This window comes from Sus scrofa, chromosome 13 (assembly GCF_054392235.1).
Source record: "Sus scrofa isolate SSC_HxYL_T2T_F1_AM1 chromosome 13, Sscrofa_HxYL_maternal_Yorkshire_Landrace_v2.0, whole genome shotgun sequence".
Classification (NCBI taxonomy): domain Eukaryota; kingdom Metazoa; phylum Chordata; class Mammalia; order Artiodactyla; family Suidae; genus Sus; species Sus scrofa.
In genome coordinates this window covers 161,117,293-161,141,265 of record NC_139395.1, presented here as the reverse complement: position 1 = coordinate 161,141,265, position 23,973 = coordinate 161,117,293, and the positions used below count along the sequence as shown (strand labels likewise).

Below are 23,973 nucleotides of genomic sequence, written 5' to 3'. Positions count from 1 at the left end.
ACGACAGCCACGGCAATGCGGGATCTGAGCCGGGTCTGCAACCTACACCACAGCTCACAGCAACACCAGATCCTTAACCCACCGAGCAAGGCCAGGGATCAAACCCAAAACCTCATGGTTCCTAGTCGGATTTGTTAACCACTGAGCCACGACAGGAACTCCTATTTCCTTTATTCTTGTCAATAAGATATTCTTTGCCAAGACTGCTTGGCTATAGAAATGTGTCATTGGGCTTGCACTGAGACTTTTTTTGTTTTTTTTTTTCTATCACTAAAAGAAACATAAAATATCCCTCAAAACCATAGGAAAGTGATTTAAATTGTATTTTCAATATAAAAGCTGAAACAACCTTTTAACTACACAATCTCTTCTCACTTAGCAGGAGAGAAAACTGAGCTGGTAAAACAAATCACTTGTCCAACTCATATAATTAGTTTGAAGCAAAGCCAGGACATTTTCTCAGGATATTCCTACTAAACCACATTCTCTCCCACAAGAGCACATCTATTATGCTTATCAACCATAAAAATAATTTAAAAATACCATATTCATACTTCCACAGTCAGGTGGTTTGATATGCAACTTAAGAACTTCACATCTGACTCTCTTATAATTACTAACAATGAAAGATTTTCATTTTTGTTCTTCTCTCATGAATTATCCGGGCATCCTTTTGCCTATGTAAATCAGGCAAGCAAGTTGACACTAAGTAAAACTGTGAATTGGACATATTTTCTTTAGTATTTCACAGACCCACAGCTACTCACAACTGTGATCCCACCCGGACACTCTGTGGATTGTGGGATCTTCATCTCTGAAGATTGAAATCTTCATCTCTTTCATGCTTTATTGTCACTAATGCTGGCTTCCCTCCCTGTGCCAGACCTAGGACAGTTTGAAGACCTCAGCAATTAACCTGTGACTCTAGGACAGTATTAATGCTGAGAACTGGTATTTCTGGATTCCCACTAAATAGCCATGAAGATAAGCCATAGCCAACAGGAATATCTATTTCTGTCCCTCCAGATCTAACTACCCTTTTGTGGACAAAGGGACTCACAACTATTTTAATTTAGCTAATTGGGACTGTATGTTATGCTCCACCCTCTCCCCCCAAAATTAGTATGTAAATGCTCACAATTTTATTTTATCTTAATACTTACAAAAAAATAATCCTATATTTGTCCCCATTCTCTCCCCACACCATCTTCACCAGAGTGGATGAATTATAGGTTTCTAGGAGAAGAACAATGTTTATCTGGGTAATAAAGAGATTTTTAAAATGAAGGATAAGGAGAGAGGCAAGCAGAGTGAAGTCTGGGTGTGCAGAGATGGTTTGGGGAGATCTGCGGACTATAAGGCTCAAGTTAGGCATGGAGTCTGAGTGAAGCAGACAGAGAAGGAAAGAGGATGTGGGGTCAGGCAAGGTTATTGGCCTCAAGCAACAGAAATCAACTGGCTAACATAAGCAGAAAAAGACTTCACCAGAAGGATATTGGATAGCACCCAAACCTGAGTTACCAAATTCACACTGTGGGTACTAAGAGACATGACATTGCAGAAAATTATAGCAATGATCACGTAGCAGGAATGGTTTGGTCAGGATGCTCACCCAGGCACTGCTACCTCTTCTGCTATCAGACATGGTCACCCTTGGACCCTGCTCTCATGGTCCCTACTGGTGTTACCCTTGCCAATGAGTGTTAAACTCTCCCTTCATCTTTGTATCATTTAATCACCGTTGAAAGTACTAGGTGGGAGCATCTAAGTATTGAAGCACGGGTCACCTGTCTGGCCCCTGTGGCACCTATTGGCAGCCTTACCTCCCACCTCCACACAGTGGGATGGAGGGCAGGGGACAGGCTGGGCAGCCCCCAAATCAACCCCACCAAAAGTTCTCATGGGGTGTTCCCAAGCTAGGACAGATATACCGACCCAGACATAAGTGATCAGTGACCAAGATGTGGCAGGGAGCAAATCTGGGCTGCTGCAACCTTCTATCTTTGCCCATTTAAAGAGGAACATCTTATCTGAGTGTCAGAGAAGAATTCAAGTCACTTATATCAATTCTGTCACAGTGTTTACTCTATGATTAGAAATGCTTTTGTGGGAGTTCCCGTCGTGGCTTAGCAGTTAACGAAGCCAACTAGTATCTATAAGGATTGAGGTTCAATCCCTGGCCTCACTCAGTGGGTTAAAGATCTGCTGTTGCCATGAGCTGTGGTGTAAGTCGCAGACTCAGCTCAGATCCTGAGTTTCTGTGGCTGTGGTAGAGGCTGGCAGCTACAGCTCTGGTTCAACTCCTATCCTGGGAACCTCCATATGCCATGGGTATGGCCCTAAAAAAGACCAAAAATAAATAAATAAAATTTTTAAAATTTTTAAAAAGAAATGGTTTTGTGGATAAACAATGAGGTGCTACACTACAGCACGGGGAACTATATCCAATCTCTTAGGATAGAACATGATGGAAGATAATATAAGAAAGGGAATGTATATACATGTATGACTGGGTCACTTTGCTGTACAGCAGCAATCGACACAACAGTGTAAATCAGCAATACTTTAATTAAAAATTTTCAACTAAAAAAAGAAGAAAAGAAATGAAATGATTTTGTCTCTTAAATGTGGCCTTCCCTGAGGCCTCCTCTGCTTGTGTCAAAAAATGTTCTTTGCAGATTTTGAAGAGGAAGACGTTTGCAGATGACTGGTTTTGCCTTGTTTTGAAAGCGGTTTCCTTTAGGTAGTACTTACATCCTGACAATACTTATTTAAAATTATAAATGGCACCAGTCTGGCAATAAATACCACCACAGAAATAAACAGCTGATAAGTGTCAGATCATAACTCTGACAATCCTAACAGTTTTGTAGTGCTTTTCCATCTTTAGAGCATTAATTAAGCAGGCCTCAGAATAGCTCTAGAAGAAATGTGCCTGCAGTGCAATCACTCAGCATATAAATAAAATCCAGGGAGTAGATCCTTGTGTTGTGCCTCAAACCATAAAATAATTATTTTCCCCACTTCAACCCCCTCACAGGAGAAGTACAAACAGCATATAAATGGGAAATAGAGGGGGGGAAAAAGAGACAGGGAAGATGAAGAGGAAAAAGGAATCATACACAGAGATGAGCAGACTCAGAGACCTGAGAGGTCAGTGAACCAAGAGAGGATCCTGGCCCTCTCCCAGTGCCAAGGCTGGAGATGCTTCATGGAACCTGAGACAGGCCCTGGAGAGACAGAAGATGGCCAGCTCTTGGAGTGAGAGGCCAGTGGCTGCCTGCAATTTAAGAGGCCATGAGTAAGGAATAGGAGTGGGTTAGGGAAGAGCTTTTTCATGGTGCTTTTTCCCCCTCCCTCAGTTTGGCCCAGGTAGATTGCCGCCTGCCTTGCCTCATCATCATCATCATCATCATCATCATCATCATCATCATCATCATCATCATCATCAAGAGGGAGGAAACAGGCAGCACCCACCCAGGGCCGGTAAGGCATGTGGGATAATGTCTGTGGAGGCTGGAGTGGAGAAGAAGAACCTCTGTACCTGTTGACCTGCTGACTCTGGGCAGCCCCTGCTTCCCCACCGTCCCCCCACCCCCACCACCACCACCACAGGGCAGACTATGATGGGAGCAGGAATAGTGGAGGGTGGGAAGGAGTAAAATTAGGTGGGGGGCAGCCTGGATCCCTGCCCAGGGTGAAAAGGGGCGTGGTCAAATCGGAGGCTCCCCACCCTTCCAGTCCCTTGGTCTATTCTGAACTCCCCTCGCAATTAGCTCTTCCTCCTGGGGTTCTCACTACCACCCCAGGGTAACGGATACCCAGGGACTCAGGGCTCCTGGGAGAAATAACGACAGATCCGCAGGAGGAAGTTATATGAGAATGTCAAACTGAATGACCTCTACCAGATGTAGCAGAATTAACGAAGAGGAAGAGGAAGACTTCATAATAGGCAAAGTGAATATCCTGGAAGAGATAGGAACAGGAGGACATTGCTACAGTTCTAAAAATGAAGCAACTGGAAATCTCGGATTTTAAAAAATAATACTGATTACATGAAGACCTCAGCAATGGGTTAGATGGTAGAATAAACAACAGATTAGAGAACTGGAGGATCAGGTTGAGGATGTACCTAAAGCGATGTAGAATAGAAACAGGATTAAGAAACTGGGAAGGCATTCCTGCTGTGTAGCACTGGGAACTATATCTAGTTGCTTATGATGGAGCATAATAATGTGGCAAAAAAAGAGTGTATACATGTATGTGTGACTGGGTCACCCTGCTGTACAGTAGAAAATTGGAAGAACACTGTAAACCAGCTATAATGGAAAAAAATAAAAATCATTATAAAAAAATAAATAAAAATTTAAAAAGAGAATTTGGGAGGGCAGACCCAGTTATGACATCAACATAGTAGGAATCCCCCAGGAAGAAAACAAGTGGAAAGAAAGGAATATCTATAGAAATAGTGCTGGAGAATTAAGAACAGCTGCTTCCCAGGGGTATTTTTTAGGACTTGAAAGCTTAGCTGGACTACCTCGACATATATAAAAACAGTGACCATTGGTAGTGCACGTACTAAGTGTCAACTACGTGCTTGATCCTAAATATGTCCCAGATAAAAATCCTCAAAGAGAAACAAAACAGGTACATTGAGCAATTAGCAAATATTACAAATGTAATTGAGCATGAAATTGGGTCCATGAGCATGAAATTGCTTCCATTAAGTTTTATGACAGTAAATGGCCAGATTAGGATGAGTTAAGGTCTTCAGGACATACCTGACTTGACCCCAGTTCTTATGAAAAAACTATCTAGGACAACATTTGCAAAGTGTGTTATATGGAACTCTTGTTCTGTGGGATAGTTGTGGTGTTGCATATGAAAGGGATTCCAAGTGTTGTGGAATTTTGCCATGTTTTCACTGCCCAGTATCTGAACCCCATTCCCATATGTTCAGGGGAAATTTCTGATTTTATGAGTCCCTGCTGAAGCAGAAAGGCAATCATCTCCTTTTCTCACACATACCCCTCCTGTCCCTACCAAGCTCTGCCTTGCTTTGCCAATCAGATCTCTTTTCCCCAGACATTGACTTGGGAATCAATGATTCCGGGAAGCAGCTGTTCAGCAGCAACAGAGGCAATACAGATGTTCAGGGATGGCCATGGCAATGGGGTGGTAGCACTGACAGCCTTCCAAAGGCTTTCTATTGATTGTCACTAGAGTTAAGCCCCAACCTCGCTAACATGATTTTTAGTTTATTTGGGATTTTCAACTAGAGATTCTCATACCAAGTGAAGTAAGTCGGAAAGAGAAAGACAAATACCACATGACCTCACTTATATGTGGAATCTAAAATATGGCACAAATGAACCCAACTACAAAACAGAAACAGATTCACAGACATGAGAACGGACTTATGGTTGCCAAGAGGGAGAGGGGGATGCACTGGGAATTTGGGGCTAGTAGATGCAGACTATTTCCATTTAGAATAGATAAGCAATCAGGCCCTACCATATAGCACAGGAAACTATGTCCAATCTCTTGGGATAGAACGTGAGGGAAGATAATATGAGTAAAAGAATGTATTTATATGTATGACTGGGTCACTTTGCTGTATAGCAGAAATTGGCACAGCATTATAAATCAACTACACTTTAATTTAAAAAAAATTTTTTAACACTCTTCAGGGTTATCCTGGCCTTTCACATACCTCATGCTTCAGCCAAAATGATTTTCCTTAATTCTTCAAACTTGCTTCTTGCCTCCTGTCTCTCCTTTCTTCCTCCCCTCCTTCTTTCTCTCCTTCCTTATGTCTGCTACACCGCTCCCTTGCTTTGTACATTTCTCTTGCTCTGTCCTGCATTTTTCTGGTTAATTCCTACTCATCTTTTGGGAAGATACACCGCTGCTAAGTCTATGCCCTGCACTTCCCCAGGAACTTGATACCATCCACTTGCTGGGTGGATGGTATTCGTGTGCAAACTTGTGATGTCAGTGAGGGCAGAGGCTGTGTCCACACTGCTTAGAAATTACCTCCCATGCCCAGAACAATGCCTGGCACAGGGTGGGGAGTCAAATATTTACTGACTGAACAAAGTTCATCCTAAAGTAGCTAGACTCTAGACTGTGCATTGTTCTATATTCCTGGCCTGCCAATTATTATACTTCTCTTCACTGTTTTCCCATGTTTTTATTGGAATTGAAACGTTTAAAATAAAATTTAAATCATAAGCCAAAAGAGCAAAGCTTAGATGAATGTGTTTCTGCCCAGATTATTGTTGGTATAATGGAATTGGTGAGATGAGGTCTATAAAGCCTGATCCTTAGGCAAATGCTCTGAATACAAAATGCTGAGAATCTAAAAGCATTGGGAATAAATAGCTCCCAAGGGATAAACTGCTCTTTTCGGTGAGATGAATGGGCTGTTCCAGGAAAGCTGGAAGCCAAGCTGTGAAAGAGAATTAATATCCTAGGTGAGATGGACCACATAACTTTCTCCTCTGCCAGGGGCAGTTGGGCTTATAAGTGTATCTTCACATATGGAAAAGAGTCAATAACTGATTGATTGGTGAATGTGGGGGGCTGGAAAAGCACTGTTTCAGTGGAGACTGGATGAGATGGCTCTGTCTTCTGCTCTGCTCAGCGGAGTCACAAAACACAGTAACCCACAGTCTAGGGAGGTGGATAGTCTGGGTGGTACTGTACCCATTCTACAGTTCAGGAAACTGAGAATTTAAGTGATTTGTCCAAGGTCACCCAGATAGTAGATGTTAGTGCCAAAAATCAAATCCAGGTCTACATGTCTTTCTGCAGTACAGCTGATGTTTACAGAGAATGGTTTTCCCAAGGCTGAATCGGGCAGAGGCAATTTTAAACAGTCACATCAATAACTACACAAATTATATTAATGCTTATCTTTTAAAAAAAAAAAAGTATAACCTGTGATTACAGTAGCTCAGTTCCTTCAAGTAGTTATGAAACCGTGAGATGAAATGCGCTATTTACTAGGATTCTCTAGCCTCTAATAAAAAAAAGGATTCAGAACTTCAAGGCAACTCAGCTCAGGGAGGCTGTTTTCATACAACAGTCACACAATGGACTCTCCCAGCAGGCCTGCCTTCCTTCAGCATGAAGGCTCCTGGCAGGGAGCCACTGTCAGGGAAAGGTCCTGAGTCTTGGAGAATGACTTCATAACTTAAGAATTCTACAGATTTGGAGTTCCTGTCACAGCTCAGCAGGTTAAGAATTCGACTGGTATCCATGAGGACGTGGGTTCAATCCCTGGCCTTCCTCAATAGGTTAAGGATGCAGCATTGCCATGAGCTGTGGTGTAGGTCATAGATGCGGCTTGGATCCTGCATTGCTGTGGCTGTGGCTGGTCAGCAACTGTAGGTCCAATTGGACCCCTAGCCTGGGAACTTCCATATGCTGCGGGTGCAGCCCTAAAAAGAAAAAAAAAAAAAGGAAATTCTACAAATCTAATATTATGGGTTGATTTATGTCCCTCCAAATATGTGTTGAACTCCTAACTCCTGCAACCTGTGAACGTGACTGTGTTTGGAAGTAGTGTCTTTACAGATGTAACCAAGTCAAGACAAGGTCGTTAAGGTGGGCTCTAACACAATGTGACTAGAATCACTATAAGAAGAGGGAAATTAGGACAACAGGAGAACAGAATGGGAAACAGACACACAGAGAGAACAGAGAGATGATAGAGGCAGGATCGCAGTGATGCAGCTGCAAATCAAGGAACCCCAGGACTGAGCATCACTACCAGAAGCAGGAAGAGGCAAGAAAGGATTCTACCCAGGGTCTCAGAGGAAACATGACCTGGCTGATATCTTAACTTCAGGCTTCTAGCTTCTAGAACTGTGAGAGAATACATTTCCATTGTTTTAAGATACCTAGTTTGTCCTGCCCTAGGAAACTCGCACACCTAGTAACACAGATTCTAGGCTGACACGTTACTGTCTATGCAAGAGTGCTAGGTTCATCTTCATATTTCTTTTCTGGGGGAAAGCAATGGAGAAATGAGCCATGTTAATTAGACCAAAGACAATGCAGGTTCTGCAGCTGGATGAGAGGGGTGGGGGGGGGAGGTTAATCAATGAAGTTAGTAAAAGCAGATCAAGCATTCGTAAGGACAGACTATGGCAAAACAAGCCAGGAGAGTAATGAGAGTATGTTTTGGAGACCATTTGCCACATTGTGAATAACAAAGAGCCTGTGTAAAATGGGAGCTGTTCTTCAGAAGTGGGGCAAACACAAGAAGCACATCACAGCTTCTTGAGATGATGATAATGGTGATGAAATATTTCAAACATATAATCAAGTGTACAAAATAACATAATAAGCACCTATGTACTCACAATTCAGCTTAGGAAACAAAAAGACAACTAGAACTCCCTGCCAACCCCCTCCCACCCTCTTCCTTTATCCCCAAAAGGTAACTTTTGGGAAGACAATTCTTCACAGGTCTCTGATTGATTTCTGCACATCTTACAGAAAGGCACTGACTGAAATTTTTCTCTACTGCTCTTTCATGGACATTTGTATAGTAATCAGCCTCAGAAAATAGAGACAGTGTCCCTCTCTCAAGCAAAGGTCAGGCAGGCTTACTGCCTATTATAAAAGATAGTTTCCCTAAGATCAAGGCTCTGCTCCTGTAATGCAAACCACTGCATTATGTAAACATCCATCTGGACCCATTCACATCACTTTCATGGTACTTGGGGGCAAGAGGAACTGAAGAAAATATGCTCATACTCTTGCTGCATGTTGTGACCAAACTAATGAAGTCCTTGCCTCTAACCCGGGAGTCTAGGTCTTCTATCAGTATTGATAAACTGTAAGTGTGTTAAAGTCTCAGGTCCTTCAGAGCCTTTGAAAACAATTGTCTTAAATTTGGTGTTTATTATTTCCATGTATGTATATTTTACTAAAGATATATGAATAGATATTATTGTTTTGCTTGTTTTCAAAGTTTGTGTAAATGGGATCATGTAGTATGTCTCCTTTTAGCAACTTGCTCTTTCTCTTCATTTATATTCTTCAGAGTTATCCATCCTGATCCATATTCTAGTTCATTCATTTCACTCTCCATGACTCCTTGTGTGTATGCAAGAGAATTTTCCTTGCATATAAACTTAGGAGTGGAAATGCTGGAATGTCCTCTGGGTACTCATAGCACCTGTTCACATTATTACCATAAGATCATCACATTATGCTTTTGATGATAACACCATCTTTGATTAGATCATGAGCTTCCCAAGGACAGGGTTGCCTTTAGTATATCCTTAGCACTTCCCATAGTTCCTGACTCAGTGAATGTTTGACGAATGATGGAGGGAGCACTGGAGGGTAGGAAGAAAGGATGGAAATAGGGAGGGAAGGAAGGAAGGTGGGAAGGTAGGAAGGAAGAACAGAAGGACCAAAGAACCTAAACACCCTCCAGATACACAACCAATGAACATAAAATTACTAAAACGGTTACCAAGTGCCATTTGTATTTGTTTTCTAATGTTTGTAACATAAAGAAAAGGAACCATTAGCAAATAGTGTTGTAGCTATTTTACAAGTATAATAAGCTTTTCCCACAAGAAAACAATCGTGTGCCTAAAAAATGGAAACCAGTAATCTCTGATTATTAATCTGATGTTCCAGCTAATGAAGCCTGTGGTCTCATTATTTTAGCAAAACCAAACTAGATTTTGAATAAAAGTCATTTTCATCCTCTTTATGCAACAGAACTGTATTATTCATAATTTTGAACTTTTCCCTATTGACATGTTCTAAAAGATTAAAAAGGGACTCTCTAAGCTTTAAGACCTTTCATAATTGTGATCTGTATAATATCAGAGATGAGATTCTTCTCTTAGTTATAACACAAATCCCTCTTTGTAGTAAACACAGGAAGAAAAGATATATGTAATAAAAATGCTCTTGTTATGACAACAGGCAGAAGCAACAGGAGGGAAAAATCTTGGCTCTTAAAAGTGGTCTGTTACAAGGTGTCAGGGTCCATTGTGCATTATCAATACTTTTACCTAGTTTTGCCTTTACATGCCTTTACTGCTGCAAATGTAATCCAGCTTTTTTAGTTGTATATTGGCTTCTGGGAAAACAAATCCCAATTTGAACAGGATTTTTATCCTTTCCTGGGGGTGGAGCATTATCTGCTCATCTTAAAAAACTGCCCAATGTTTCCTATCTCCTACTCTAATATATATATATTTTTTTGCAATTTATTCTGCCAGTGTCTCTGAGGTTTTTTTTTTTTAAGCCGTAATTAGTAAGATCATTATTCAATAACCAAAAAATAAGTGGATTACAAGAGCCAGATCAGGAATAATTGGGTGTGGAGATAAAGAGTGGAGTGGAGTAACCATGGCATTGACACTTCTGCTCTGCTTTCCTCCCAGCAGACCTCCTTCCTGCTGGCCCAGTTCTACCCCACCAGACACACCAGCTTCCAGACATGCCAGTGACATTGGTGATCTCGTGGTCGTGCATCTCATAAAAATCGGCAGTTGGCCAGTTGCTGACAAATGGGGCCACCGGCTGGATGGTTTCTTTGGAATAGTACTTCCCAAAGTGTGGGCTTCAGTTTATGTGCCTAAGAATTCCCTAGCATACTGTTAAAAACACATTATCTTTTAAGGTCTATTCCTGATCTGCTGAATCAGAAATGCCTGGGGTGGGCTTGAGAGATCTGAATGCTAAAAATCACACTAGGAGTTCCTGTAGTGGCACAGCAGTAGGAACCATGAGGTTGCAGGTTCGATCCCTGGCCTTGCTCAGTGGGTTGAGGATCCAGCGTCACCGTGAGCTGTGGTGGAGGTTGCAGATGTAGCTTGGATCCCGAGTTGCTGTGGCTGTGGCGTAGGCCGGCAGCTACAGCTCCCATTGGACCCCTAGCCTAGAAATCTCCATGTGCCTCTGTTGCAGCCCTAAAAAGACAAAAACATCACACTAAAATTTGAGAACCACTGCTTTAAAGTGGAGCCTGTAGGGGGCATGGAATGGAGGGAAATCCCTTCTGGCACAAAGGACCTAAGAAGGACCTAAGAAGGGAGGAGGAAACTGCAACCTAGGTAACTAAAAGGGAAGCAGACAAGCTAAAGATGAAGCTGGCCGAGTTCACAGCTTTCCTTAGGTTTTTACCTCAGTTCTGACGGCTCTAGATTTAAACCAGATGAAAGTGTGCTCTAAACACATGTGCTGTGTGTAGTGCTGGTGAGTGTTCAGGTTACAAACCTCAAAAGTGAGCCTGCTTCTAAGCAGATTCATTTTGCTGGCACCAGGGATGCCAAAGAGGCTTTCAGCTTCCAAGAAGAGCCAGGCCAGTAAAATAATAGTGAAAATACTGAGAGGTCCACATCTACAATGAGATGCCACTTTGCACCCATTAAGATAATTATAACCTAGAGGAGAGCCAGTAATAAGTGTTGACAAGGATGTGGAGAAATTTGAAACTTTTAATTTCCTGGTAATGAAAATTGCTGGAATATAAAATGATGCACCTCTTTGGAAAATATTTTGGCGGTCCCTCAAGAAGTTAAACGTTAAGAGTTACCATGTCATCCAGCAATTCTACTCCTAGGTATCCACTCAAAAGAATTAAAATCAGGGGTTCCCTGGTGGCACAGTGGGTTAAGGATCTGATGTTGTCACTGCTGTGAGTTGGGTTTGATCCCTGGGGATATTTTACATGCAGCAGGTGCAGCCAAACAAACAAAAAAAGAATTGAAAATGTATGGTCACACAAGAACTTGTTTACAAAGGTTCACAGCAACATTATTTGTAATAGCAAAAAAGCAGAAACCAAAATTTCCATCAACTGAAGAATGAACAAATATGGTGTATTTACTCAATTGGAATATTACTGAGCAATAAACAGAAATGAAGTACTGACATATGCCACAACATGGGAGTACCTTGAAAACATTATGCTAAGTGAAATAAGCCAAATAAAAAGTGCATATATTCTATTATTCTATACATATGAAAACCCTATATGAAACAGGTAAATCCATAGAGACAGAAATTAAATTAGTGGTTACCAAGTACTGGGGAAAGTAGGAATAAGGAGTGACTGATAATGAATACAGGCCTTCTTTTTAGGGTGATGAAAATATTCTGGAATTAGGTACTGATGATGGTTGTACAGCTCTGTGAAAAACTACTGAATTCTACACTTTGAGTGAGTTGTACACCACAGCTTGCAGCAACACCAGATCCTTGGCCCACTGGGCAAGACCAGGGATTGAACCCGCATTCTCGTAGATACTAGTGGGGTTCTTAACCCGCTGAGCCAGAAAAGGAACTCGGATAGTAGATTTTAAATTTCCAGAAGTTAGTTGCATTTTATGACACGTTTTCATATTTTAGTTTGATATGTAAACTGTAACTCTTTTATTGTAAACCAGCCTCTTAGTCTTCCATGGTTTTTTCCTTAGCCCAGAAACTGATATTGTTTGTGGTGAAAAAATTATCTAATGTTCTATAATTCCTTCAAGTGCACCATAACATTATTAAATTAAAATTAAACACTAAAAAAGTAAAAAAAAAAAAAGAGTGAGTTGTGTGGTGTGTTAACTATATCTCAGTTTTGAAAGTGATGGAAGAAATGTCCAAGGGAAAAGGAATAAATTTGACTACATTTAAAAAATGCCTTGTGGTTGTCTCTAGGAAAAGCTAACTTCTATCTATTTTCTTCAACTCTCACAATACTTCTGATGCCAGATGTGTGGGTTTACACACATTAAGCAAGTTTGTGATACCAGCTGGGTGTCCTACAATTCATTTCAGTTCTGACACTATCTACCTGTTGTTCGCATCAGATCTCATAGGTTAAGGGCTCAGTCCCACAAGACTACCCATCCCCCCAACTTCAGATGCCAATCACAAGTCCAGGTTGTCACCTGGCTGACCTACCCACTACAATCTGACCAACCCACTATAATCGGAAAGTTCCCATAACCTTCCTCCTCAGGTTTGGTTAATTTGCTAAAGCAGCTCAAGTAAATAGCGTATTTACTAGATTACTGGTTTATTATAAAGGAATATAACTCAGGATGAGCACTATGGAAGAGGTGCATAGGGTAAGGTCCAGAAATGTCCTAAGCACAGGAGTTTCTGTCCCCATGGAGTTGGGGTGCTTCTGTTCCCATGTGGATGCTTTCACCAACCCAAGAAGTTCTCCCAACCCTGTATTTTGGGAATTTTACAAAGGCTTCATCACATAGGCAAAACCAATCATTAACTCAGTCTCCAGCCCCCTCTACTTCCCGGACAATGGAAGGTAGAGCTGAAAGTTCCAAACTTCTAATCATGGCATGGTCTTTCTGGTGACCAGCTCCCATCCTGAAGTTATCCAGAAGCCCACCAAGAGTCTCCTCATTAGAACAAGAGACTCCATGGAGTTCCCTTCGTGGCACAGTGGTTAATGAATCCAACTAGGAACCGTGAGGTTGAGGGTTCGATCCCTGGCCTTGCTCTGTGGGTTAAGGATCTGGCGGTTGCCGTGAGCTGTGGTGTAGGTTGCAGACGTGGCTCTGATACTGCGTTGCTGTGGCTCTGGCGTAGGCCGGTGGCTACAGCTCTGATTAGACCCCTAGCCTGGGAACCTCCATATGCCGCAGGAGCGGCCCAAAAAATGGCAAAAAAATAAAAAATAAAAAGACAAAAAAATAAAAAAGAACAAGAGACTCCTATCTCCCAGGAAACTCCAAGGAGTTTTAGGAGCTGAGTTAGGAGCCAGGGGAAAGACCAAATATTAGAACAAAAGATGCTACTAGTGCTCCTATTATGTAGGCATTACAAGGGTTTTAGGAGCTCTGATCTAGGAACTGGGAGCGAAGACCATATATTTTTTCTTTTATTTCACAGTGGTATTAACATACCATATAGAGACAATCAGAGGCCACATAGGGGTGCCCCAAGAGAGGGACACCCACTTATTTGGTAGGATGGGGAAATATCAGGGAAGACTTCCCCAAAAAGGACTTTGGAGATGAAGAGGATATAAAAAGGCCAGTCATTGGGGACAGAGATCTTTGGAGAAGAGCAAGTAATTGGGCACGCGGGGGATTTGCAGGCAAAGGAACTAGAGAAGAAGGCAATGATCAAGAAGAGGCTTGAGGGATTCAGATCAGTGGAGAAAAGATGGACTTATTAATAAATGGTGTTGGGATAACTGGAGAGCCACAAAAGTTAAAGAGAGAAAATTAAAATCCTTCCTCACACCATATGCTAGTATTAATCACAAAGGGACAGAGATTTAAACATTAAAAATGTAATAACATAACTACTAGAAAAAATATATAGGCCTCGGTAATCTGGAATGGTGAAAATGTTCTTGGCTCTAATTCAAAATCCAAGGTTACTTGAATCCAGTCAAGTCTCTAGCTAGTTGCCAGTTTATGGGAAATTCAGGACATAGAGGAACCTGTTCAGTGACACCAAGGGGTGCAATCAGCAAAATCAAGAATGAGCTTACTGCCTGATGGGAGAGGGAGGGAGTGGGAGGGATTGGGAGTTTGGGCTTATCAGACACAATTTAGAATAGATTTACAAGGAGATCCTGCTGAGTAGCATTGAGAACTATGTCTAGATACTCATGTTGCAATAGAACAAAGGGTGGGGGAAAAATGTATACATGTAAGGATAACTTGATCCCCTTGCTGTACAGTGGGAAAATAAAATTTAAAAAAAAAATAGAATGTGCTTACCGCAGGTTTGTACTGCTGCTTTGTGAGCTGTTTTATTGAACAAATAAAAAAAAAGGTTTACCTTTAGATTAAAAGAAATTTAAAATATATATCAACCAAATGTAATGTGTGGATATCATTTATACCCCAATTTTTTTTTGTCTTTTTTTTTAAGCCCGCACCCATGGAAAATGGAAGTTCCTAGGCCAAGGGTCAAATTGAAGCTTTAGTTGTTGGCCCACACCACAGCCACAGCAACGCCAGATCTGAGCCGAGTCTGTGACCTGCACCACAGTTCATGGCAATGCCGGATCCTTCACCCACTGATTGAGGCCAGGGATCAAGTCTGCCTCCTCATGGATACTAGTCAGATTTGGTTTTGCTGAGTCACAAGGGGAACTCCCCAATTAAAAAAAAAAAAAAAAAACCTCCAAAAAGCACAATTTTTGAAACAAATGAAATTCAAACACTGTGTGGATATTGGATAATTTTAAGTATGATAATGTATTGTGTTATCTCTTAGAGATATAAAATGAACTATTTATAGACAAAATGGTATGATGTTTGGTATTTATTTTTTAAATCCTTTCTCTTCACTTGTTGGCTTTGTGTTTTTTTTTTCAATTGAAGTGCAGTTGATACATAATACTACATAAGTTACAGCTGTACGATTTACTTTAAAATAATCCAATAAGGGTGTGTGTGGGAAATATGAGGTATACATGAAATAAAATGATACATTTGTTAACTACTAAAGCTGGATGATAAGTAAATAAGGATTCATTATTCTATTCTCTAGTCTCATAAAAATACTATTCTCATTCCTTTGGGGGTAAATCTGAAAATTCCTAGAGCCACTGAAGGCTTTTTTATCAGGAGAATGCCGAGATGAAATTGGCCTCTGAGCGGGTATAAGCCTGGGGATAGGAAGACTAGCTAAGGTTCAGTGAAGGAGGGTCACACTGATAAAGGACTAGACTAGAAGAGTGTCATGGGGAGGGGGTGAATCCAGGTATGGACATGGACAGTATGGAGATAAAAGTGGTAGAACTTGATGACTATTGACGGAAAAACTAAGGAAGTAGGAATCAAGGATGACTCTCGGGTTTCAGGCTCAGATGAATGGTTGTGTGGTGAGGCCATTCAACAGGCAAGGAAATTCACAAGAAATTAAAGTTGGGATGAAGGGAGTACAGGTTCTGTCTCAGACAGGCTGAGTTTGAGGTGCCTATGGAACATCCAGAGCTTAGGAAAGAGGTCTGCACTAGAGAAAGGGTCTTGGCAATGATGAGCAGTAGCACATTCCTCTCCATGGAAACATGCAGAGTGTGGGCACAAAAAAAAAGACTCCTTTCATGAGCAAGCCCTTCTTATCAAATTAAGAACTAGCTCTTGGACTGCTTTAACAAGCAGTTAGTTTCCGTTTTGAACCTGTCGTAGATCTCAGGGCTTCACGGCAAGACTTTCTTCTTCCATTTCTTTCCCCTAATAAAGATGTTTTCAAGAGAACACTAAGGCTTTAATACATGGAGGGTGGGGGGATTCTCATATGAAAGATAAACTTTTTCTTTTTTGCTTTGCCATGTTTTCCATTTTGTTCTTTCCATGTTGACTATACTATTATAAAAGCTGAAGGAAAAGACCAAAACCATCTAGATCCAGGGGCACAGTTCAGTTTCCTGTCTTTTCAGCAGCTGTGATAGTGTTCAATCCTTAGGATGACATGTATTCAGAAGGAAACATGGAGCTGCTGGTATAAAAAAGCACTTAGTATTGGGGATTTATTTGTACCTTGGAGCAGGGCAAAGAGATGAGCACTCAGCCCCTAGTGTAAGTGCTGATGGGGGAGCATCAGGCCATCTGCTAGGCTTTCGTAAAACATGGCGATAACATTTTGGTTTGAAACACAGAGTGATTTTTCCAAACCGAAATTAAACTTTGTCAGCAAGTGAGGTAACTGTAGTTTTTTTTTTTTTTTGAAAGTTCCAGGCCAAGGATCAAATCCAAGCTGCCTCAGAGACAATGCCAGATCCTTTAACCCATGCACCAGGCTGGGGATTGAACCCGCGCCTCTGCAGCCACCCTAGCCACTGCAGTTGGATTCTTAATCTACTGCACCACAGCAGGAATTTATCTTTCTTTCTTTTTTTTTAATAGATATTTGCATATTTAGCAACTACATTCAGATAAAAAAAGAAGCAGCAGCAGCTCGCCAACATCTTTCTTTTTCTGTTCTGGGCTTAGTCTCCTAATCTTGTGTTGACTGCCCAATTGAAACTCTTCAGCCTGCCATTTGAAGCTTCCATAATTGGCTTTGCCCAAGACCACTTAAATCAGAATTTTGGCAGGTTGGACCCCAGCATAAGTTTCTTTTAAAGCCTTACCTAGTGATTTCATTGTGCGATCAGTGTTTAAAACCACTGTGGTTATAATATGAATAAGAAGACGGCTGGGACATTCGGATGATCTATCTTATTGATCAGCCACGAATGCGAGAAATTAAAGCTTTTCAGAGCTTCACATGGCAGCTGTGATGTATGATGTCTGTGCAGAGCATGCATGCATGGTTTGCATTATGTCTCTCTCTGCCCTGGCTCACAGGTGACTGCTGTGCGGGTGTATGTGAACAGCTCCTCAGAGAATCTCGACTACCCAGTTCTGGTTGTGGTTCGCCAGCAGAAAGGGGTGCTGTCCTGGCAGGTTCCTCTGCTCTTCCAAGGACTGTAAGTGAATCTTTCCCCAACAACTTCATTACTTTTGTTGTCTTTCAATGGCCTAGACCTTCACTGGCCTTTTCCTTAGTGAAAGTAGAAATCAGACTTTTGGAATGTTGACATGTCATGCATGCTGAGTGCATGCCCTGACCTGTTCCACTCTGTTCAGTTTCTTTCTCCTTTGCAAAGACTCCTTTATAAACACTCTGCCTAGATTTGTAGCACCTGGAAGAACATGTAGCATTTTGATTCTATCCAGAATGCTCTCTTCCTCTTACTTGGTTAGTGGGCCAGTCACTGAGTATTTAAGTCATACTCAAATGAATAACACCTCCCCCATTCTTCAAAATGTTCAGTGGGTGTGCTTTCTTTGTCCCATATTTATGCATACTTCTAAGTGATAGTTGCTGGGGACACAGTAGTGGAAAACAATGGCAAAGTCCCTGCCTCACAGAGTTTAAATTTTTGCAGGGGAAACTATACCGCGCTAGAGCATTAGTAAGAACATGGAAGGCATGAAGACACAGGCACATAGTAGGGTGTTCAATCATTTGTGGAGGTTGAAGAATTTAAGGATTGAAATCCTGACTCTGAGAGCCTTGATTTGAACTCTGAGGCTTTCTTTGTGTTCATTTAGCAAAAACTTGAAGAGTGGAAAAATGGAATCCACTGGTTGTTTTATGGGAACACTTTCCCGTTCAAAATCTGTTATTTTTCCTGACTGAATTAGGAGGATGGTTTGGTGTAATACAGACATGGTCTAAGTGCACGTGTCAGCACCCAGCGGTCCTCCTATCTGTGTTATAATGTCACACAACCCTGGACCAAACACACTAGCTCCGAAATTACTATCAGTAGGTCCCGTATGAAATTTTAAATGTAAGGACAGAAGGAAATTCAGGAAGGTGTAAAATGAGATGTTTCTTTCCCTGCTTGTTCACTGGGTCTCTTTCTCCTTCTTGCCGGCTCTTCCCTCCATTGGCTGCTGCAGATACCAGAGGAGCTACAATTACCAGGAAGTGAGCCGTACCTTATGTCCCTCGGAAGCAACCAATGAAACAGGACCACTGGAGCAGCTGATATTCGTAGATGTAGCATCCATGGCCCCCATGGGGGCCCAATACAAACTGCTGGTTACCAAGATCAAGCACTTCCAGCTGCAGTAAGCAAAGCTCCTTGTGGCCTTTCTCTGCACACTTGCCTCCTCCTCGTGTATGCTCATCCCAATTCGTTCCTTTCAGATAAGCACTCAGGAAAGAAATCACCTACTTTGCACATAGTCTTGGCACCTTCTAAACTCTCCTGCTCACCACTGGGCAGCAGGGCCTTAATCTGCACAATGGGGAGGCAGTAGGGAATTGGAGCAGGGCGTACGGGGGTGTTGACCTCATGGATGTATCTTTTCTCAGGGGTCTGTGAGGGCCCTGGACTGTCTATCGTCCAAGCAAGAGTGACCTCCAAGCACTGGTACTTTTGTGTTACTCACCAGTGCCACTCTCCAAAAAAACTTTTAGTTTTATTAGAAGAAAGATCTTAAGCTATTTTTCTTATCCTTATCACTGTTCCAGCTTTCTCCTCATAGTTAGGAATGTACACCTGTTGAAAATATGTTATGTGGCTTGGTTCTTTGTGCAAAAACATGATTGTTTCCTCCTCCTTGCACTATTATCCTTTGAAACTAAAGTAGTTGGGAGACAGGATCTCAAATTGTTTCAAGTAGACATGGAGCATAATAAATTCAGTGGTGGGCATGGTCTCTAAGGAGTCTGTTCTCTCCTAGAGGTTACTCCTGTAAGATACTGCATGAGTGTGTGTGAAACTGTAAACAGAAAGGCTAAGGTTATTCCTTAATAAGGCCAGAAAATTCATGGAGTTTCATGCCCTATCCTGCTCTAAGCTCAAGGCTTCTCAAAGGTTCAAAATATTACCTCCCCTCTTGGTGTTTTAAATAAATTTTTTTAAAATATATATTTCTAATTGGCTATATTAAGTTGGAATTTGTACTTATCAAAAGGAATCATTAAAAGCACAAAAAGAGGAGTTCCCATCGTGGTGCAGTGGTTAACGAATCCAACTAGGAACCATGAGGTTGCGGGTTCGATCCCTGCCCTTGCTCAGTGGGTTAACGATCCGGTGTTGCCGTGAGCTGTGGTGTAGGTTGCAGACGCAGCTCGGATCCCGCGTTGCTGTGGCTCTGGCGTAGGCTGGCAGCTACAGCTCCGATTAGACCCCTAGCCTGGGAACCTCCATATGCCGTGGGAGAGGCCCAAGAAATGGCAAAAAGACAAAAAAAAAAAAAAAAAAGCACAAAAAGACAAACTGTAAACTGGAGAATATATTCCCTACACACATAACTAACAAAGGGCTCATATGCAGAATATGTAAGGAACTCCTACAGATCAATAAGAAAAAAAAAAAAAAACAGGCAAGCTTTTTGCTGCTGTCCCCAATATCACCCACTCTTCTGTGGCTCTGGCTTCTTCTGCGAAAGAATCTTGGAGCCTCTGAACCTGGGCACTACATGGAGTAGGGGCTGGCACCCAGGTGGGTACAAGGTCCAGACTCAGTTTCAGTAAAACAAATTGATTTCCTGAGGCAAAAATGAGGAGATCTCAAGAAGAGAAACTATGCTGGAAAAAAAAAAAAACCCTGACATGAACCTCTCACTAAAACTCTGGGACAGACACAGAAGAATATCAGAAGGGGAATTAATGTTTACATTTACCCAATGAAAAAATGAATATATAAGTAGATGCAAATATGCTAAGTAAAAGACTAAGAATGTCAAATGGGATTTAAAAAGAAAAAAGAAAACTAAATATATGTTGTTTATGAGTGCGATCTTAAAAAGAGAATATGTAAATGAAAATAAAAGGATAGTAAAAGAAATACCATAATGATACTAACCAGAAGAAAGTTAGCAGAGTGTATCATATTATACAAGGTATTCCTTAAAGCAAGAAGCATTACTTGAGATAGAGGGACATTTCATAATTCTAAAAGAATCATTTAGGAGTTCCTGGCATGGCACAGCAGAAATGAATCCGACTAGGAACCATGAAGTTGCAGGTTCGCTCCCGGACCTCGCTCAGTGGGTTAAGGATCCAGTGTTGCTGTGACCCGTGGTGTAGGTCACAGACTTGGCTCAGATCTGGCATTGCTGTGGCTCTGGTGAAGGCCAGCAGCAACAGCTCCGATTAGACCCCTAGCCTGGGAACCTCCATATGCCTCAGGTAGAGCCCTAAAAAAAGGCTAAATAAATAAATAAAAATAAAAGAATCATTTACAAGGAAGACAAATTTTAATTCTAAATTTGTATATACAAATATCATCACTTCAAAATACACAAAGCAAAAATTGAGGAATGAAAGGAAGAACCTGACAATCCCAGTATTTGTGGAAAATGTCTCCATAGCTAATAGAAAAGCAGACCAAATTTGTTAACAACATATATATGATTTTCCCACACTATGTGAAAGTAGAGCATTCCTATGAGCTTCTTTCATAAGTTAAACGGCATCAAGTGAAGAAACAATTGCCTTAGGATACATCTTGCTAATGGGTACACAAAACAAATTTAGATAAAGTACAGATGCTCATAGACACAGTTCAAAGTTATGGTGGCCTGATGCTGAGATGCAGAGTATAGTTCCAGGGAAGGAGTGTGGTGGTGCCACTCTCACTGCAGAACAAGTGCTGCAGGGTTGCTTAATGTAAAACAAATGCAGAACACTGTTTTCATTTTTTTACTTTTTTTTTTTTGAGTAAGCAAAAAATTTTCAGATTTCTTTCAGTTATCAAAAACAAGTACTAATGTAGCAAAGTGGTAATAAAGTGAATTTTCAAAAAGCAAGGGATAACAGTATACAGTAATTAGAATAGATATTGGCAAACTATAGCACATAGATTGGCCAATGGCCTTTGTAAATAAGGTTTTATTAGAACATAGCCCTACCCATTCATTTACATATTGTCTCTGGCTGTTTTCATGTTATAATGGCAAAGTTGAATAGTTGAGTTGAGACATTATGGACTATAAGCCTAAACATATTTATTATCTGGCTCCTTAAGAAAAATTTATCAACACCTAATATAAAAGAACAAATCAATGTGATTAATAAACAAATTAATGTATTTGGAAAATTGCATCAAAATGATAGAATACCTAAGCCTTTTCAGGGCATATACAATAGTTACCAAAGTTGCCAAGCTCTAATGCATATATTGATAAGTTTTCAGGGACTGGAATCCTGTATATGGAATTAAGATAGGAATCAACTACAAAATGATATTTTTTAAATTCCCAAATGTTTGGAAATTAATTAGTATAGTTCTAAATAACTTATGAGTCAAACAAATCACAATGAAAATTAGAAAATAATTTGAACAAATAATAATGAAAATATGACATATCCAAGTTTGGAAATGCAACTAAAGCACTGCTTTGAGGGAAAATGTGTAGCTTCAAACATCTATGTCAGAAAAGAGGAGTTCCCATGGTGGCTCAGCAGAAACGAATCTGACTAGTATCCATGAGGATGCAGGTGTGATCCCTGGCCTCACTCAGTGAGTTAAGGATCCAGCATTGCCATGGGCTGTGGTGTAGGTCACAGATGTGGCTCAGATCCCTCCTTGATGTGTAGACCAGCAGCTGTAACTCCAATGCAACCCCTAGCCTGGGAAATTCTATATGCTGCAGGTGCAGCCCTAAACAACCAAACAAATAAACAAAAAACACAGAAAAGAGGAATGGCTGAAAATCTATGTGTTAAGTATGCATTCAAGAAATTAGAAAAAGAACTGAAAACTCAAAGAACATATAAGGAAGTACTAAAATATGAGTACGAAATGATGAAACAGAGAACAAATGGAAAAAATGGGTGTAGAAAAAAAGTGATGTGATAACTTCAAGAGCAAAGAACCAGCTCTTCACCCCCCAACCAAAAAAGGGGAGAAGTTCCCACTGTGGTGCAGCGGGATTGGAGGTGTCTCTGCAGGGCCAGGATGCAGGTTCAATCCCCAACCCAGCACAGTGGGTCAAAGGATCAAGTGTTGCTGCACCTCTTATGTAGGTGGCAGATGTGGCTCAGATCTGTTCCCTGGCCTGGGAACTCCACATGCAGCGGGGTGGGTGGCCAAAAAAGAAAAAAAGGAAGAAGATCAACTACATCAGAGTTTCTAACAGGGAGGTTCGAGCATTATAGTATATATATGTTTAAAGTTCTCCAGGTGATTCAAATGTGCAGCCAGCGTTGAGAATGACTACCTTTAAGCAATGTCTGAATATAGTGCTTATGTTTAATTGTTTAAATAATTAAATTGAATTGTGATGTTAAACAATATGGGAATTCGTGCTCATAATTTGAAGGAGGTGGCAGCACATTAATTGAAGAGAGTGCAGTTTGAACTTTGGAGAAGCCTTGTATTTATTAATTGGTCTCTGTGTGTCTGACTTGTCACTGTCATCCGGTAGCAGTGTACTTGAATTCTAGGGCTGGTATCTGTGAGGCTAATTAGACCCTTTGGAGAGCCGAATTCTGTGCAACTGAAGTCATAAGGTCACAACTCTGTGTGAGTGTTAATGAATGATGTGCATGTGGTGAAACTGCAAATCTGTTCCCTCACATTGTTTTCTGCTTCCACCTCTCACAATGTGACTTGACCTCAGCAGCTAGACTCTCAGAGCATTTCAAAATGCACATAGTTACCAGGGCTTTTATGAGAATAAGATAAGCCTGAAAAGAGATGGTAACTGAGCTGTATGTTTCTGTTCCTCCCTGGTTCTGGACTGTCCCACACAGCCTTGCTGGAAACCCAGAAATCCGGAAGATGGTGGTAACAGGCAAGAGCTGAGGACTGTGGAAAGATCTGGACTCTGGGTATTGCAAAAAAAAACACTGAAAAATTAACTCAAACTCTCTAACATTGCAGTTTTTTCTGTTGTCTGTTTCTCAGTGACAGTAGACGGTACACGAAACACATCCTGGGATTTTTTTTTTTTCTTTTCAAATCATAATTAAGAATGGAGGATCTTTGGGAATCGAGTGCATTCATTTCACCTTTACAGATAAGCAGAGTGATGCCCAGAGAGGTTAAGTGAATCGTCCAAACTCACACAGCTAGGAAAGGGCAAAATCAAGACTAGAATGGACTCTAGACTTGAAGTTCTGAGCTGTGCCCACTATAACATGCTATTTCTACTTTCTGTTTAAAATCGTCCTCCTAATTTTTGTTGCCTTAAAAAAGTTTTTCAATTCCAGGAAGCATTTATTCATTCAAATCCAGTTTTAAAAAAATTTCTGCCTTAAGGCATCACCCCTTGCCATCTTAACTCTTTCCCACCTGCCTCCCCCCACACACACATCCCACCAGCTCTGCCCCCTTTCCTTTCCCCAGTCCCAGGTACTCTGGCATTCAATGCCAAAGCATGAAGCTGCAGGCAGGGAAGAGTTGAAGGCTTCAGGAGTGGAGGGAATCTTGATCCTGGGGTGGGAGGAGCTTGGAAGGGCAGTTAGGAAATTTAAACAGTTATCTAAATTGTGGTA

General features: G+C 41.2%; 1 protein-coding gene and 1 long non-coding RNA gene across 7 annotated transcripts in view; one reads left to right on the top strand and one right to left on the bottom strand.

The window, feature by feature from the left end:
- The window catches only part of LOC110256422 (uncharacterized), a 90,203-nt gene that overhangs the window by 2,228 nt on the left and 64,002 nt on the right, over positions 1-23,973 (bottom strand). The window lies entirely within an intron of this gene.
- The window catches only part of SIDT1 (SID1 transmembrane family member 1), a 95,798-nt gene that overhangs the window by 10,327 nt on the left and 61,498 nt on the right, over positions 1-23,973 (top strand). For 4 of the 6 annotated variants that reach the window (XR_014824814.1, XM_003358806.5, XM_005670213.4 and 1 more), the window contains exons 2-3: positions 17,316-17,437; positions 18,420-18,590. Coding sequence is in view for 4 of the 6 variants with exons in the window: in XM_003358806.5 (XP_003358854.1) it covers positions 17,316-17,437; positions 18,420-18,590 (293 nt within the window). In the remaining 2 variants the exon portion in view is untranslated. Of the gene's footprint in view, positions 1-3,362; positions 3,487-17,315; positions 17,438-18,419; positions 18,591-23,973 lie in introns of all 6 variants that reach the window. The other 2 variants (XR_014824815.1, XM_084991201.1) reach the window with 1 other exon arrangement.